At 51.7% G+C, this 18053-nt stretch overlaps 1 protein-coding gene across 2 annotated transcripts in view; it reads left to right on the top strand.

Moving 5' to 3' along the window:
* Nucleotides 1-18053, top strand: part of SLC6A4 (solute carrier family 6 member 4) — a 32686-nt gene that overhangs the window by 589 nt on the left and 14044 nt on the right. For both annotated transcript variants that reach the window (XM_013053501.2, XM_004746922.3), the window contains exons 2-7: nt 11351-11804; nt 13984-14118; nt 15470-15689; nt 16534-16672; nt 17208-17342; nt 17669-17772. In XM_013053501.2, the coding sequence (XP_012908955.1) occupies nt 11462-11804; nt 13984-14118; nt 15470-15689; nt 16534-16672; nt 17208-17342; nt 17669-17772 (1076 nt within the window). In that variant the 5' untranslated portion in view covers nt 11351-11461. The remainder of the gene's footprint in view (nt 1-11350; nt 11805-13983; nt 14119-15469; nt 15690-16533; nt 16673-17207; nt 17343-17668; nt 17773-18053) is intronic.

Raw genomic sequence — 18053 nt, 5'->3', positions numbered from 1 at the left:
CTCGCGGCTCGGGTTTGGTCCCTTACCGCCGTGGCGTGCAGGTGGCTGCGTGCAGAGGCGTTTCTGCCGGGAGGCTTCTGGTTGATAGAAATGCCCAAGGATCTAGAGGAATCTCTGAATGGACTCTTAAGTGGGACGAGTCTCCGTGCGCCTGGGTTGTTCCCTCTGGCAGAGCCGGTGCACGCTCAGCCACCTCCCGGGCCATTCAGAATTTATGGGGAAACTCAAACTCCAGCGAGCTGTTCTACACGGTTCAAGCGTGGAACCGTCAGTTGCTGAAGAAAACGTATGCATTTAAATATGTCTTTGAAAACGCTCTCTGGAGCGGAAGGACCCGAGGGAGCACGTCTCCTTGGGCACTGGGTCTTTTGCGTAAAGAATTTCTGGTTCACTTGGGGTTCTGAAGAATCTAAGAGGGGGAGATTTTCTAAGAGTCAGACATTACCAGCGCTTGTGTGTGTGTGTGTGTGTGTGTGTGTGTGTGTGTACTTTTATGCTCAATTTTGTCCAGAAAAATGAACCAGGTCAGTGGATTATTTATGAGTCCGCTAGCTCTCATCATACTAAGACTGGATCAAATATTTAATGTGTTTTGCCTTCAGTTACATAGGAAAAATGTCCAAGGAAGCAACATTGGGATTTAGGTTTAACGACATGGAGGGGCATTATTAGCATTTGGGTTTTGAGCAGTGGAGGGAAACACACAACTTTGACTCTGTCCTAGTCCTTGCTTTTGTGTGGAGCCGCTGGTGCCCAAAGGGAGTTTTCCTACCACGGACTGGGGTGGGGTCGGCTGCTCCCAGTACCTTGTGGAGAGTCCGGTTCCGATAGGGCTAACTAAGCAAGCCATTTTGTATATGGGCTTTTCTTTCTTTCTTTCTTTCTTTTTTTTTTTTTTCACTGAACTCAAGCAAGAGCAGATTGAGACTGCTTCACACACAGTTCATCAGAAGGCCCCTCAGCGCTCTGGTGATGCCCGTGGGACATTTCAGGAATCTAAGAGCAGCACAGTTCCTCAAACCCATTTCTCTCCGTCTCTTGCTTAAAAAACATATACTAAGGGTGGACAGAGGGGTGAGGGTGGGGACAGAGTGATGCTGAAGCTTCAGTGGAATCAGGAAAACCTCAAATTCCTCTGTGGGGGATATTTAGAGTTGGGAGAGTATTTTGATGAAACTCGGAGAAGCATGACCAAGAGCTTCACAAATGGGCCATGTGCCATGGTGTGGGGGTGCTTGCCTGAAGGGGGTCTCTCCGAGGGCAGGCTTGCAGAAACATCCCTGATGTCCCCTTCTGAAGAGAAACATGATTCCACAAATGAAGGCAGTGAGGGGCAGTCCCTTCTCCTTCCTATCACCAAATGGTTTAATTTGAGAGAACAAAGGCAGGGCTGCCTGAGAAGTTTAATTTCAATTTGGCTTAATGAACCAACAGGATATGGTCATGATTTGACTTTTTTTTTTTTTTTTTTGAAGAAAGATGCCTGTGTGTCCAAAGGGAGTAATTTTTCTGTCAGAAGCTACCTCACACCTTAGTTCTTCCCATCGCAGCTCAGCTCCTCAGCTCTAAGTGAGCAGCAGAAGGGGGCCCCGCATAACCAGATGTCCGAGTCCCCTCCACTCCTGTGACCGTGACCCTAATCTCTCTGCTTTAAGCAAAGACGACTGGAAATGATGCTGCCAAATGTCCGAGCCCCGGGACTCTGCCCAGATGTTGCTGTCCAGTCAGGGTCCCCTGGGGACCCCCAGGGGTCACCGGAATGCAGAGGTTTGCACAAGTCAAATCCTGCACCTCAACCACCCACAGGAAACAGGAGCCTGGATTTCCCCACCCCCCACATCCCCTTTACAGGACGCCCAGGGTGCGGAGCGGTAGCAACGGCCTCCAGGCCATAAGATCTGGGCTCTGCCCATTTTCCTTTCAGTCACGCATCTGTTGCCGGTCAGCCCCCGGGTCCTCTGAGGACTGTGGTGTTTCCACATAACAGTCACAGGCTTGGGTGTGGAGTCAAAGATCTGATAAATTGCCCTACTTCTCCATTCCTGGGGCAATTAGTCTCTGGGCTGAACCTTCTAGCACCCTAAGGAAAGAAAAGTGGGCATCTTGCTGGAAGGGACCTGGGTGGAAAATAGTTGAAAGTGGCCTGGGGGAGACACCTGGCAGAAGGGATTTTCCTGGAGCAGAGGGTGAACTGCTTTTCTCGGGTGGGTGCTAGACCCACCAGAGGCTGAACACAGCCCCCCTCTTTCTAGGCACAGCTTATCGTACTGACTTGGGTCTGTTTTCTGAAATGATCTCTGAGTACAGACTCTGTGCAGGGGCACTCCCTCAGCCTGACCGGGACTGGCTGCTGGTGACTGGGGAGATGACTGCTCCTTTACGGGGGGTCAAGAACACGTTTTTAAAGCAAGGGAATGGGGGCACCTGGGTGGCTCAGTGGGTTAAAGCCTCTGCCTTCGGCTCAGGTCATGATCCCAGGGTTCTGGGGTCGAGCCCCACATCGGGCTCTCTGCTCAGCAGGGAGCCTGCTTCCTCCTCTCTCTCTGCCTGCCTCTCTGCCTATTTGTGATCTCTCTGTCAAATAAAAGACAACAACAACAACAACAACAACAACAAAACTTTAAAGCAAGGGAATGTGCTCCCAGCCTTGTGTGGGGTGACAAAATGCGTAGAGATGAGGTCAGTGTGAGGCCGTTGGCCTTCTCTCTTCCCTGGTTACCACCCCAACCTCAGCCAACGTTATTCATTAGTGGGTATTTAAGACATAGGCTTTTTTTACTTTTTTTTTTTTTTTAAGATTTTCTTTATTTGTTTGAGAGAGAAATCATGAGCAGGGGAAGGGCAGAGGGAGAAGCAGACTCCCCGCTAAGCAGGGAGCCAGAAGCAGGACCCAGGATCATGACCTGAGCTGAGGGCAGACGTTTACCTGACTGAGCCACCCAGGCACCCCTAGACTTTTTACTTTTAATTCATTTATTTTATTTTGTTTTTAAGTTATCCCTACACGCAACATGGGGCTCAGACTCCCAGCCCTGAAATCAAGAGTTGCAGGCTCCACCAACTGAGCCAGCCAGGGGTCCCCAAGTGATAGGCTTTCTAAAAGCCAGGGCTGGATATCCTGTCAGTAATCCCCGGACCCCCTGGAGTGCAGAGCGAGAGATGAATCCCAGCAGTGTGGTGACGTGGGGGTCATGTCTCCTGGGGCCGGCCTGGTGACCAGGGTCTCCAGACACTGACAAGTGGGAGATGGCATGGGGAAGGACTCCTGGGATCCTGAGGTCCAGATCTTTATGCCATTATTCGAGGTAAGGAGGGAAGAAATGGGGTGGGGCTGCGGGGACGTGGCGACAGGCCAAGGCAGATCTAGGAGAGCCAGCTGTGCGCTCTGGGGGAATCCGGAGCTGGAGGCTGGGAGGTTGCCTTCTTATGTTTTTGTATTATTTTTTTCTTGGCACATTCAAAGAAAAAGAACATTTTATTTCCATTACTACTGAGCTGCTGAATGAAGATAAACGGAATTTTTTCCCTCTCACTAAGGGACTCCCTCAATTTTAGGGAGGGGCCGAGCTGGCAGGGCTCCGGGTCCCTTGTGGTTTACTCCAGCTTACCCGTGGCTCTGAGGGCTCAGCCCGGCCTAGGACTTGTGTCTGCTACACCTCTGTTCTTGCCTCTCCCCTGGGTGTGTTGTTTTTGAACACGAATCCAGCTAGCTGCCTCTTTTTCTTGTTTCAGAGGAAAGGAGCAGGGGCCGGAGGAAAGGGGAGGGAGGCCCTGCCCAGAGAGAGAGAGGAGAGAGGAGATATGCTATTCTGGGCACACCCTGGGCCCACAGGGAGATCTGACTGACTGGAGGTTTCCCAGCGCTCTGAAGACTGGAATGATTTTCCTCCCCCCAGTTTTTTCTTTTAAAACATTTCAACTGAGGGGCGCCTGGGTGGCTCAGTGGGTTAAGCCTCTGCCTTCAGCTCAGGTCATGATCTCAGGGAGCTTGCTTTCCTCTCTCTCTGCCTGCCTCTCTGCCTACTTGTGATCCCTGTCTGTCAAATAAATAAATAAAATCTTTAAAACATTTCAACTGAAAACTCAGAGAAATGGCCTGGCGAAACTTCTTCCCTCAGAGCTGCCAGTCATTAACACTTTGTCATGTTTGTGTGTCCACTTGCTCTAATTTTTGCACCTGTAGTATATGTAGTTTGATTCATTCTGTATAATATGTATGACATAATTTGTGTAACAGTGAGACAATCTATATAGCACATAACTTTTTGTTGTTGTTGAAACTCAGAGTTTGCAGACATCTAAATACTTGACATTTTGTCGCCTAAGAATGAGGACATTGACCCTACATAAGCATGGCCCCGTTATTCTCACATTTGGGACACAACTGGATCAACTTTTATGAAATACACAAATATCACAGCCCTTATTTAAATTTCCCACACTCTCTCAAGGGTGTCTTCTGTAGGATAGAGGATTACTTCTTGAGACCACAGACTCACAGGGGTCGGAATCCACTTCTTGCTTCCACCTCTGTGCATCCGAGGCCTAGGTCAGTCCTATGTAATGATGAACTGATTTTCCTGACGGTCCCCAATCGTGCACGACACACTGTAAAGCACATTTCGGAACTTCTTGACCTAAGAGTGTAGGTCCCTACAGGCAACATTTCCTAAAGCAGAAGCATTTTGTGGCCTCTGTGGGCCCCTCCTCTCTGCTGCTTGACCTCAGCCCTGGGCTGCTGTGTCCTCCCTGCCCCGTCTGGAAAAACGGGTGGGCTCCCTCTTTCCTCGTGCCTGCACCACTCCCGCTGTACTTAATTCGACTTCAAATCCCTTTCTCCCTGCCCCCCCCTCTCTGCTTGGCTCAGCTGCCACAGGTAAATCTACCCTCACTTCCAAACACCACCCCCCCTCCACCACCCCTGGGGTAAGGTGGGGGCTGGTGTTCGCCACCCTCCCCCTCACCGGCTCTGTTTGTGGGTCTAATCATGTCTGTTTTACGCAAAAGTAGTTGTAGTGATCTATTTTGTATGGAGGACGAGAAAATCTGTGTTTGGAATCTGCCCCATTTTTTGATCTTGATTTCCATTTATGGCGTAGATTGCATTACAACCATACAGGAGGGTTTTGAAGGTATAAGGGGCACTCCTCAGCCTGCTCGAGCTAACACATCGGCTGTTTGAGTTGCCCACGTCTTCTCCTGGCCTGTCCATGCTGAGACACAGTGGCAGAGGTTTCGTTTTCAGCAAAAAGTTGTGAGTTGTGGGGTTCAATGTGATAAAAACGGAGTGTCCTCACCTTCTACAGCTCTTAGAAGGCTGCCCAAAGACCCCCTCCATAGAATCCGCCAAGAGTCTCCCCACTTCCTGTCCTCTCCTGAAGTTTAGTTCTGCTCAAGACCCAGAAAGAGCGTGAGGCCAGAGAGATGAGGGCGGACAGATACCTCCCGATCAGCTTCATTGTCCCCGCATTCCCTTTTGTCGTCCTTCACAGAGCTGCGTCCCACGGCTTACATTTTAGATGTTTCTGGATTTTCCGGGCAAACCAGGATTCTGTAAGCGAGTTTGGGAGGCTACCCGCCCTTCACAAGGTGGATTTCTGTAGGGAGAAAACACATCCTACGTTCCAAACAAGCAGCTCACACATGAACGTTTGGAACACAGACCGTTGATGGGTGTGCCTGCTGGTACTTGTTTCAGAGTCTAAAAGCACAACCCGGACTCTTCTTTAATCCCAGTCATGTCCGTCTTTCTAGTCCAGAGTCCATGGAAATGACTGCTGTGACCGTCCTCCCCACCCCTCCCCACCCCCTGCCAAGATGCACAGCTCATCTTGCCCAAGGGTGGGGAGTGGGGCAGGGCCCCTGAGAATGGGACCCTGGGGACCAAAGGGTTGTGCCTCACTTGAGGCTCAAAACCACCAGCATTGTGGCTGGGGCTCCCCAGGCCCTGCACCCAAGGAACCCAAAATACAACCTCCATTCTGGCGGCCGTGCCCATATTTGAGCCCAGAGATGTGTGGGTCATGGCCCCTGCTACCAAAGGCATCCAAAGCGAACAGACGTAAAAGGATGACGAATGACACCTACTAATCAGTGACGAGTGACGTTCTGGGGATCATACAGAGTAGAGAGAGATCCTTTGGGCTGGGGTGGTGAGTGAAGCTTCGTGGATAGAAACTGAACTCAGGCCTCCAAGGATGCGGGATAATTCGGGCAGCAACGGCCTGAGGTGGGGATACACTTGGGGGGCGCTCAATGGGCCCACCTGCCCCTGATGAAACCGGGGCACCCGTTAAGCATGCAGCACCCACATGGATCTCTTGAATTATAATCTCTGGGACAGCAGCCCAGGACTCTGCTGTTTACAGCTTTCCCAGTGACCCCATGGAGAGGAGCTGATTGGGAGGAATGATCACAGGAAGGGCTCGTGGGATGGAGTGCAATCACTTTGCCTCTGGACCCCGGTCTGCCTGACCGGGGCAGGAGGGACGGCATACGTGTGGTGGCCCAGTGGCTGTCAACACCCTGTCATTTATTGACGTTGTCCCCATGCTAGACACTGACAAGGTAAACAACCCCCAGCACGTTCGTGCGGCCTCTGGAGCGATGTCGACCACACCACAGAGGGCTCATCCTCTCTACTCTGCACTCTGTGTGCAGAGACGGTCGAAGCTCCCCCCTCCCCCAGGCAGGGCAAGTTCTGGACAGGAGACCCTTGTCCTTTCTCGCGGTGATTGGCCCAGACGGCCCTCAGGATTAGAGACTATTTAATCCCACTCCAAAAAATTAAACTGTTGGTCTCACACAAAGAATTCTTTGGTTGGGAAAGCAGTGTTCCTTTCTAGCCCTTTCGGTCCAAAACCAGGCGGGATTTCCCTGCACTCCCTGTTCACATGGTGAAGTCTGTTTTGTTTGAAAGGTGAGCCAGGAGTCCCTTTGGGCGACTGCGAGTCAGAACCCACTCACATCCGGGCCTCCTGTGACAGAAACTGCACAATAGGGAAAAAGGGATGACTCGTAGACTCTGAAGGCATCTTGGGGCTCGAGATGTGAGCTACCTCAACGTGTGCCTCCGTCCGCAGGAAGCTCCATTTCCAATGGGAGGCACGACAGGGATTTCGAGCACCCCTGCCTCTCCCTTCTTCGGCACAAGTACTGTTTTCCCACAGTCAGAGCTTGGCCTTGTTCCATGAACTCCATGCAGGCAGGACTGCACCTGCCTTGCCTCCAAGAGCCTGCCTGGCATCTAGTAGGCATACAGTGTACCTTTGCAGAATTAGTGTTGCCAAGCCCAGGGGCTCCCCGGCAATGGGCACCAGAGCTTTGTCATCGCTCCGGTCCTCAGGGAGGTGTGTTGGGAACATCCGACGCCCTCTCTGAAGAGAGAAGGCAAATTTCCACTTGGCTGTCTGAGCTATAATTACTCTGTTCTTGTGGTACGCCCATCATCCGGGCCGGGTCTGGTTTGGTTTTTGAAAATGGAAACCGAGTGTCCCGAGACAGGAACTCACTTTGATCTCAACAAGTGAAGTCAAAGTACAAACTTTCTCCAGTGTTTCTGCTTAGAATGTGCTGACGGACGTCCAACGGCCAAGTCAGGTCATGGCCATTTCCAAAGGTCTGTGTGGTTTCATGACTAATTGCTGTAATTACATGTTTGTTCTGATCCTGGTTCCCCTGGCTACAAAAGCAGGGTTTGTGGGAAAGGGAATGGAGATTTGACCAGAAGAAGTTGAAATAGAAACAATCCTTTCTCCTGAGGGGTATATGTGTGTGGGGGTGGGGTGAGGGTGGGGAAAGTGGGGTGTCTTAGGCCACCCCCTGGGCTGAGAGGAAGCAGGAGTGTGGACAGAAAGCAGACTGTCAGCCTGACAGAGGCATCACCGTGCTGCTTGCGTGCGGAGATTCGGGGATGAGGGTCCCACGTGTCAGGCTGTCATCCCACCCAGGACCAGCATGACGTCATGCCACCCCCGCCTGTCACCTGGTCTGCCTGGTGCAAGGGCCCACACTCAAGGTGCAAAGGAAGGCTTCTGGGGCTTTCTCTGGCCACAGAGAAACTCAAAGGCCGCCTGGAGGAGGTCACAGCTGTAACAGTGACCTCATTCGCAACCTCTACCCAGCAGGAGAAAAATATCTTTTAAAAAAGGAAGCTTTGAAGAGAACATTCTTAGAAGCCAATTTTCTTAACTCTTACTTCTATATTCCCAGGGCAGCCTGCTCTCAACTGTGATCTGCTGGACTCAGTAGGAAAAGGTGGCCAGTGCTCTACAGAATCAGAAAAGTAGGGAAGGAGCCCGAGAGCCTCGGGCAGAAGGGGGTCCGGGCCAGGCCGTGGTCTCCTGGCTGTCTGGTTGAGTCTCTGGGAGGAGCTTTTTTCCAGTTGGGAGAAGCAGAGAAAAAAAAGGAGATGCATATCTCCTGCCCGTTTGGTGGCTTTGGGTGGCTGTAACTTATGTTTGTACCCCAGGGTCTGTGATCAGGAGTGCCAGAGAGCGGAGCTGTCTGGAGTGTGACCGGCTTAAAGTCATGAGTCAGCCCAGGATCCCTCTTAACCCGCTTTCTTAGGACTTGGGCCATTTCAGCCTGTTGATGTAATTAAAAAAAAAAAAAAAGTGCTGGGGAATATATCAGGAAACAAGGTCTTTGTAATGCTCACAACAAAAATAGAGAAGCACATACTATTCTTCTAGTAGCTGGTCTAGGAGCTGGTTCTTCTAGCTGCTTCTAGGAGCAGGTGCCAAGAAATTGAGATCAGTTGCTTTAGGGAACGGACCCCTGAAGATACTGAAGAACGTACATTGTCCGGAAAAGTTCAGCAACACATACATTTTCCAGCCTCCCTGCAAGCTTCCCCAGGAGAGAGTATATAGGAAACCTAGAACAAATCCCTTGACTCAGGTCTGAGGAGGTTCACAGAGTCTCTAGTATGGCTAAGGGTTTGCTCCCCCGACCACGATATTCTTCAGAGATGGGTGACGTGTCTCTCCCATAGATCATGGGGGATGTGCCAGAGAATGACTGGATGGTATAGCTGCTCCTTGAGCTGCAGTTTTTTGTTTTGTTTTTTTAAGTCATCTCTACACCCAACCTGAGACTTGAACTCACGACCCTGAGATCAAGAGTCACGCGCTCCAGGCACTGAGCCAGCTGTGGGAGAGGCTTCCAGAGCGGCAGGTTCAATGCAAGCAGCAATGCGGTATCCCAGATAGGGAGAAGTTCCTGCAAAATTTTTGCTTGGGGTAAAAATTCGAAGGTGGAGAAAGAAAGGTGGGGGAGGGGGAGCCTTGGTCAAGGCTGGCTCTGCCCACTGGGTGCCATGGGGTTGCACATGGTAAAGCCCTTTAGCTCTGTCATCTGACCTTCAACTTCTTCAGTGTTCAATGCAGACAACAGGCCGATGATTGAGGCCAAAGGGAAGTGTGAAGGCCTGCTTCAGACAACACAACCAGAGACCACAAAGGGCAGGTATAATTTAGCTCTGAGTTTAAATACTCTGACACCTCATCATCTCTCGAAAAAATAATGAACTTTAAAAAAATCCCTCAGCTTGGTACGTGGTTGCTTATGGTGGAGGAGAGAGAATGGGTGGTTAACCTGAGGGCTTCCACGGAGAGGGACAGGGAGAGGCTGAGAGCGGCATAAAGATGGGCACAATGGGGTTTTATCTAGAGCACTCCTTATCAAAATTCATGTTCATTTGTGAGCAACCTTGAGCCCAGGGTGGGGTCAGGGGGTGGGGGCCAAGCAGGTAGAAAGGGTAGAACACGGGACACCCACCCAGTCCCCTAGAGCCATGGAGCTGGCTGGTCTCTCTCTTGTTGCTGTAATCTTTCTGGCAACAATCAAGCCCTTTTAAATTTTTATTTTCTGCTTTGCAGAGAAAGGAACCCAGTGAACACAGAGCTCTAAGTCATTTCTCGGTCATTTCTCGCCCTTGCCAATATTTATGTACGCAGTCATCGGTGTGAATCCATTCCTCTGCTCTCATTCTTTGCTACATTTTTATCTTCACGTTTCCACGTGTGGACAGTTCAGTTCTGGTCCCTGAAAGCCCCAGAGAGGTAGGAGACAGACATGGCCATTTTTTCTTAGCCGTCCATTTCTAGCCATCCTCCAGCTGTCGGATTTGAAGGGGTAATAGCAGATTTTTGCAGCTGTGAACATCGATAGCTCATCCCTGGACATCTCCAAAGGCAGAATGTGACCTGAGCTAAACAGAAACCTGTTTCAACTCCCAGATTATTTCAAGAGCTTGAAGAGTACAGGCCCAGATGAAATGAAGTGAGCTGGCAGGTCTTGGCTCCTGATGACTTTACAACAGGCCATAGGTTTAAAGTCCAAAAGGGCTCGAATTTCTGCCCCACATTTGACTTACGAGGCCTGGGTCCCAACTGCTGCTCTGACTTCCCCACACCAAGGCCCCGGCAGCGCTGTGGAGGTGCCGAGGTCCCGGCCAGCCCTTGCCACCAGGCTGTGTGGGCTCAGAGACACCGGCCATGCTGGCATCTGTAACCTTCACGCTCCGCTCGCTGGTTCTTCCGGCTCTCCCCGCCTGCCCACTGTTGCCGAATAACAGGTGCATCTAGCTCAGGACAGCTGGGAGAGGCTGGCAGAACCCATGGTGAGCAGCAGGGCCCTTCAAAGCCTGGGTGGACCCGCAGAGGCACGAGGCGAAGGCAGCTCTGCAGAGCACAGAAGGACTGGACACACCCAGAAGCAGCTAGAATCTCTACGGGCTGGACCCTGGGAAGAGGGGAAAAGTCCACAGCTGAGAAGCTAGGGGTGCCTTTACTCTCGTCCTTTTAAAGCCATACCTATAATTTATGTAAAATACATGGCATGCTTGGTGTAAAGGGCTTAGGACCATCCTAATTTATTGGCAGGCAGCAACAGCTCCTTTCTTTGGGTTTTTTTTCCCCTGCACAGCATCCAGGACAAGGTAAGTGCTCTGCAAAGCATTGGTGAAGCAAGCTCTTTTCCTACCTTCTTCTGGGTGACTGGTGAGCTCCAGGATGTGGTGCTGGTCCCTCAAACTGAAGTCGGTCCCTTGTTCTTAAACAAAGCTGATGCGAGACCTGGGTGCTTTGCTGTCCATTCCTGTTTGTTTTATTGTTTCAGGGTTTTTTTTTTTCCTTTTCAGATGACTTGACTGTGATTTGATACCTCATCTAGGTTGAAAACTGGGTTGATTTTATTGACTGCCCTATAGCAAACAGGATGTTTCATGCTTGACAGATGCTTTTGTAATCCCATTAATTAACGGAGTTTACCGTGTTTGTTGAGTTAATACCAAAGACAAGGAGAATGCGTAATTCTGCTCTCCCTTCACTGTGTGCCTTTCCAACAGAGCTCTCAATCCCGCTGATAACAAAGCTCGGAGGAGATCCCAGGATCTAAGCCCTGAATTCAGCTGGGGACTTCCGCAGATGGGTGTCGTTATCGTCCCCTAGCCAGCAGGATGGAGACCACGCCCTTAAATTCCCAGAAGGAGCTGCCCGCGTGTAAGGATAAAGACGATTGTCAGGAAAATGGGGTTCTACAGAAGGGGGTCCCCGTTCCTGAGGACAAGGTGGAGTCTGGCCACATCTCCAATGGGTACTCGGCGGTGCCGAGCCCTGGTGCCGCAGACGACACTCAGCACGCCCTTCCAGCTGCCACCACTGCCCTAGTCGCCGAGCCTCACCAAGGGGAGCGGGAGACCTGGGGCAAGAAGATGGATTTCCTCCTGTCGGTTATTGGCTATGCGGTGGACCTGGGCAACGTCTGGCGCTTTCCCTACATCTGCTACCAGAATGGAGGGGGTCAGTATCTTGGGCCACAAACAGAGGCTCGGAGCTGGTGATGGTCTTTAAGGTCCTCTCAGGAGGCCACAGCGGAGATCATGTCTTTTCTGTCTTGTCTAAACTGATGAGTCTCAGAACATGATTGCTTGGACTTTCAAGCTGGTCCAAAAGATGGGTTCCCAGTAAGCCCAATGTTCAGTCAGCATGTCTGCGGCTCCCTGGGTTAGGAAGTCAGATGAAAGCTCTCCCAAACCTGACTTTGCCAGATTCTCTGGGTGCTTGTGCTTCATGCGTGGAAGGGCCCCCTTCCCTTCCCATCCCCGTAGGTCCCAACTGCACGCTCACAGCGGGATGTGAGAATGGCCATCAGCCCTGTGCGGGCTCTGCTCGGCAGAGGCCAGAGAGGCTAGATCTGTCTGAGGGGAAACTGGGAAGTGGCTCCAGGGTCCCAGGCCCTCTTGGACCTTTGGACCTGTGTGTGGTCAGAGAAGGGCTTCTGCTCAGATCCGGAGTCTTGAGTTGGAATCTAAGCATGACCCAGAGTTGAACCCAGCCACAGCATGGCCTTAATAATAACCCCAAACCAGACATTGGATCTGCCTTCTGTCTCCTCCAAGAGTGTTAGATTTTTGAGGCTAGAGATTCTCTCCTTTTCCTCCTTCCACCCCCAAGACTTCAGAGCAGTTAACTGGTAAATTATCAAAAAGAGTAGCGGACAGTAGGCAGGGCTGTGGGAGCTGCAGAGAGTAGAATGGAGAGGAGTGAGTAACGTACGGTGCCTCTGTGTTGACGCTGGACTGGCTATCAAAAATGGGACAAGGACGAGAAATGGAAGTCAAATCAGTCATTATTTTATTTGACAGAAGCTCTGGTAGCTGATTTGGGAGGGCGGCTGAAACGAAGTTTGGGGAGAATTCCTTAGTGTCCTCATGTCCTCCATGGCCTGACGTGGAGTTGCCTGGGTTTGCTGCACTTTTAAAGGAACTAGATCCACGTGACCGCAAAGGCAGCTGGGGGTTGGGGGGGGTGGGGACGCGGGAAGCCTAGCCCTCCCTGCCCAGGAGGAGGGAAGTTATCTCCAGTTGGAGAGGGCTCACCTTCTATAAGGTGCTGGGGACGTTTGTCCCACACTCATTCCCCACCATTAAGCCAGTCAAGCAAACCCATTGGACAAATGCCACCATGAGAACACAATGTGGTTCTTATTCCCAAGCCAGATGTACCCAGAGCAATTGTAAGTGAGATGGGACCTTTCCGAGTTGCCCCAACTTCCGGTTTCTAGGTTCAAAGCAATTTCTGGGAGGGAGAGTCAGCGGGGAAAAATCACAGCTGACCCACCCTTTGGGCTGAGACTCAGGCGACAGGTGAGCAATCCCCACCGCGATGTTCCCAAATTCTGTGTCACTACAAGAGCCGGGGACGCCAGCATCCCTGGTGACACAGCAGCTCCAGGCATCCTCCTTTTGTGACAAACTACCCTTCTCAGCCACACCTGCCAAGGCTGCTCCGAAGGGAGCGTTCTGACTTAGTGGAGTTACGGGAATAGAGCCACCTATCCATAACAAGGGTCTGGAGCCAGGAACGATAGGGACAGCCACAGATAGGAATTCAGGGACTTGCCAATTATTGGAGCCTAGGCGCAGGTTGTCACAGGTGATCTCTCTCAAGGGTCCTGAGCTCTGGTTGCATCAGAATCACCTGGGCAGGTCGCACATTTTTGTCGTGACACCCACACCTGAAACTTCCGCGTCGGGGGTGTGGGTAGATCTGTGTCCTTAAGCTCACCAGTGATTCCTCGTGTGGCTGGCCTCGGGAAGCTGGGGAGCTCAGCCCTCCGCCACTGTCATTTTATAGGGGAGGAAATATGTTCCGGGAGGGGCAGTGACCCCCGTCTTCAGGGTGGGTTGATGTGCAACCCATTCCAGGGCCCGGTCTGTTGATCCTGAACCCAGCTTTCTTTCCATGTACTCTCGGCTGCCTTCGTTAACTCTCTGAAAGCCCCATTTGACCGTGAAGCTCTGGGAAGGCGCTAAGGCCAGGGGACCACAGTGTGAGGTCACGCAGCACAGAGTGGCTTCATGAGACTCGAGCATCATAGTTCCCCGTGAATCTCAGCGCGACCCTGGGTGTCCCGATCAGCTGGGCTGTCCTGGCACAGATGTGGGCAGGGGGTGAAATTGTCTTTCATCTGCCTCAGGGGCTTTCCTCCTGCCCTACACGATCATGGCCATTTTCGGGGGGATCCCACTGTTCTACATGGAGCTTGCACTGGGCCAGTACCACCGAAACGGATGCATTTCCATATGGAGGAAAATCTGCCCGATTTTCAAAGGTAACCAAAAGGCTTGAGTGGGTGGGTGGGTAGGTAGGTAGGTCCTGCAGGGGAAAGTATGGGAGCTGGGGACCTTCTTCCGGAATCAGCTGGGCCTGAAGGTATCTCTGGGCGATGACTTGAGTCGTAAGTTTTTGACGGCTCGAGTGGTATGCGGCTGTTAAAGAGAAACAGAATAAATGGCCATCAAAAGCAAACCCGAGGGGTGCCTGGGTGGCTCAGTGGTTAAGCCGCTGCCTTCGGCTCAGGTCATGATCTCAGGGTCCTGGGATCAAGTCCCACATCGGGCTCTCTGCTCTGCAGGGAGCCTGCTTCCTCCTCTCTCTCTCTCTCTCTGCCTGCCTCTCTGCCTACTTGTGATTTCTCTCTGTCAAATAAATAAATAAAATCTTTAAAAAAAAAAAAAAAAAAAAAAAAAAAAAAAGCAAACCTGAGGCATCTGGCTACTAGAGCATGTGACTCAATCTCAGAATCATGAGTTTGAGCCCCACATTGGGTGTAGTGATTACTAAAAAATAAACTTAAAAATGGTAATGATAAAAATAAAATAAGCATTTTAGAAAATACATACAAGTAGATCTAATAGAGTCCTATAACTATAGTGGATAAACTAATGGTTGCCAGAAGGCAAGAGGTGGGGAGTGGGCAAAATGGGTGAAGGGGACTGCGAGGTACAGGCTTCCCGTTATGGTATGAATCCGTCCTGGGGATGAAAGGCACCACATCAGGAATCAAGTGCTGTCACAGCGTCGTGTGGTGACAGATGGTAGCCACACTTGTGGTGAGTAGAGCGTTACATATATATCGTCAAATCACCTGTTGTCCACCTGAAACTAATATAACGTTGTGTGTCAGCTGTATTCAAATAAAAGTATTTTTTAAAGCAGCCAAAATAGGGATGCCTGGATGGTTCAGTCAGTTTAGCGACTGCCTTCTGCTCAGGTCATGATTCTGGGGTCCCGCATGGGGCTCCCCCATCCGGGCAGAGTCTGTTTCTCCCTCTGACCCTTCCCCTCTTGTGCTCTCTCTCACTCTCTCTCAAATTAATAATAATAATAATAACTTTAAAAAAAATCTAAAGCAACCAAAATAGAGTTTAAAGCAGTAACAGCACACACGTGTGTGTGTTTCTCAAACGTGTGATCCTGCAAATACATCTAAGGAATTTACCACATTGCCACCTGTCCAGCACCTCCCAGAGCCTTGGGGAATGAGGGGGATGGCAGCCCCCAGCAAGCCCCACTCCGCTCCCTTGAGCTGCAAGGGCCCTACAAGGCCCCCGGGGTCTGTCCGTCTGTCACTGTCAGGCCGCCCTGTAAACGTGCCCCCCACCCCCCAACTCCCCTCCCAGGGATCGGCTACGCCATCTGCATCATCGCCTTCTACATCGCCTCCTACTACAACACCATCATGGCCTGGGCGCTCTACTACCTCATCTCCTCCTTCACCGACCAGCTGCCCTGGACCAGCTGCACCAACTCCTGGAACACCGGCAACTGCACCAACTATTTCTCGGGGAACAACGTCACCTGGACGCTGCACTCGACGTCCCCCGCTGAAGAATTTTACACGTAAGTGCATGTAAGTGAGGGGTGGTCTGGTAGAGGCAGGCCACACCCCCGGGGGTGGGGCTTTCGCGGAGGAAGGGAGGGGCTCTTCTCTTTCCTGGTGTGTGTGTTGGGGGGGAATGAAGCCCTTAGGGCAAGAGCAGTACGTGTAAGTGAGCGAGAGGCAGGGCCGCCACCACACTGATGTGGAGCTGGGAGACTCGACCTTGAGTGCTCCCTAATCTGGCCTTCTGCGCTGTTCCTCCCCTCCCCCCTTTGTAATGTGCCAGGCCAGGCTGCCCCCACGTGCCCAGGCTGATCCCTTCCTTGGTTCGCATTCCAAAATGACTCCTCCGCGTCAGAACCAGCCTTCTTCCTGGGCCCCCGCTCTGGCCCTGGCACCTTGTCAGGGAATCAAAGCCTCCCCCTGCTGCAGTAGTCCGCAGCTATTCAAAGAGTTTCTGGTTTCCTGTGTTCACTTCACAAGCGAGACCTACCCTTTGGAGGAAGATGCCTGGAGTACGTCGTACTCTTCAATGCGGGCCTTTCTGGCGGCTGCCAACCACGAGAGCAGGATTTTGGGGTGGAAAGGGGTGCACTACCCAGACACCCAAAAGCTGCCCCATCCAGAAAAGGGGGGCCTGAGAGTCTTCCCCCGGGTCGGAGGAGGGTGGGTGGTGCTGAGTACTCTTCCCAGGGCCTGTGGGCTGGATGTGCTGTTCCCTCAGGATGGGCAGGGCCACCACTCTCTGAGGCTCAGGGACTGCTGGGTCCTCGCGATGAGATGTCTGTCCCTTCCCTTGGCATGCTGCCTGGTCCGCTCACTGCACAGGCCATCTCATGTGGCTTTCTTTCTCACTGGCTCCAGGCGCCATGTCCTGCAGATCCATCGGTCTAAGGGACTTCAGGACCTGGGGGGCATCAGCTGGCAGCTCACCCTCTGCATCATGGGCATCTTTGCTGTTATCTACTTCAGCATCTGGAAAGGTGTCAAAATGTCTGGCAAGGTGAGGAGGACTCTGACTGCCAAGGGGCCCTCGGGAGCCTGGACAGCCCTAGACAGAGAGGGGCACTGTTGGCCTTCAACACCAAACAGGATCCACGATGCTCAATTTCTCTTCACCAAATCTGTTCAGGAATTCTAGAAATGGACCAATCCCAGGAACCATTGTTTGATTTTTAAAAAAAGATTCCTTTAACCCTCCTATGGTGTCACAATGAATAATCGTGGCAGAAAGTTGTTGAAAGCCCATGATGGGCTGTGATCCATGCTTTATATCCACTGGCTACCCTCTTGTCTTGTCCTTTGCTGGGTGTTTTCCCATATTGTAGGTGGGAAGTGGGTCTGGAGGTGGGAGTATTGGCAAGCTGGGAATCAGAGCCCCGTCGGATTCTAAAGGCTCTGATATTTCTGCCGCATCACCCTGCCTCCTATAGTTACAGAAAAGAAGAGGTCCATCTCCTTTCCTAGAGGTTTTCAAGCATAAAAGCCACCAAGACCCACAAGCTGACAATCTGTGTTTCTGCCCCTTTCCCTCACAGGTGGTATGGGTGACAGCCACCTTCCCTTATATCATCCTTTCTGTCCTGCTGGTAAGGGGGGCCACCCTCCCCGGAGCCTGGAGGGGTGTTCTCTTCTACTTGAAACCCAACTGGCAGAAACTGCTGGAGACGGGGGTAAGATAGCAGGGAAAAGGAGGGGCACCTGCCTGTCATTTTACTAAGGGAAGCTAGTCCCCCCAGCAGGGACAACAGAAATGTAGGCTCAGTGGCACATCCGCAATAATGTTTTAAATCAGAAGAACAAGCATGAAAAGTACAGACAAGGGCAGTGGATTGGCTTATGCTAAAATGTGAGGAAGAGAATTCACATTGGTTTCCACATGGTATGTGGTCGCCCCGGGGAGGATCTCTGAGAGCTGGTCTTTCTGCTTTGTGTGGAGCCAGGGGTGGAGGCCAGAGTATGGCCCAGGCTTGGCCCTCACCCTCACCTCTGCTGCCAGGTGTGGGTCGATGCTGCCGCTCAGATCTTCTTCTCTCTTGGTCCTGGCTTTGGGGTCCTGTTGGCTTTCGCTAGCTACAACAAGTTCAACAACAACTGTTACCAGTGAGTATCTGGGGCTCCCCGGGCAAAGCTTGAAAGTGGGGTGAGCATTGTCAGCTGGCCCAGAAGAAGGTGCTCAAAACAATGGCCTCAGGCTTGGCTGGGCCCAGGCACCCCACAGGTCCCTGACCAGTTCCCCCATGGCCAGAGAACCCACCAGGTACTTAGCCTTCCCCAGGCCAGTCAGGGTTTGAGAGGGGCCCCAGGCCACTTGCGTTTTGCGAGAGCTTCTCACACACACACAATATTTTTTTAATTAAGAAATTCCACATCAGATTTTTAAA

The sequence above is a fragment of the Mustela putorius genome, unplaced genomic scaffold (assembly GCF_011764305.1).
Source record: "Mustela putorius furo isolate JIRA1106 unplaced genomic scaffold, ASM1176430v1.1 tig00003962_pilon_pilon_pilon, whole genome shotgun sequence".
NCBI lineage: Eukaryota > Metazoa > Chordata > Mammalia > Carnivora > Mustelidae > Mustela > Mustela putorius.
Note: the sequence above shows the minus strand (reverse complement) of the source record. Positions and strands in the feature narration are given on the sequence as shown.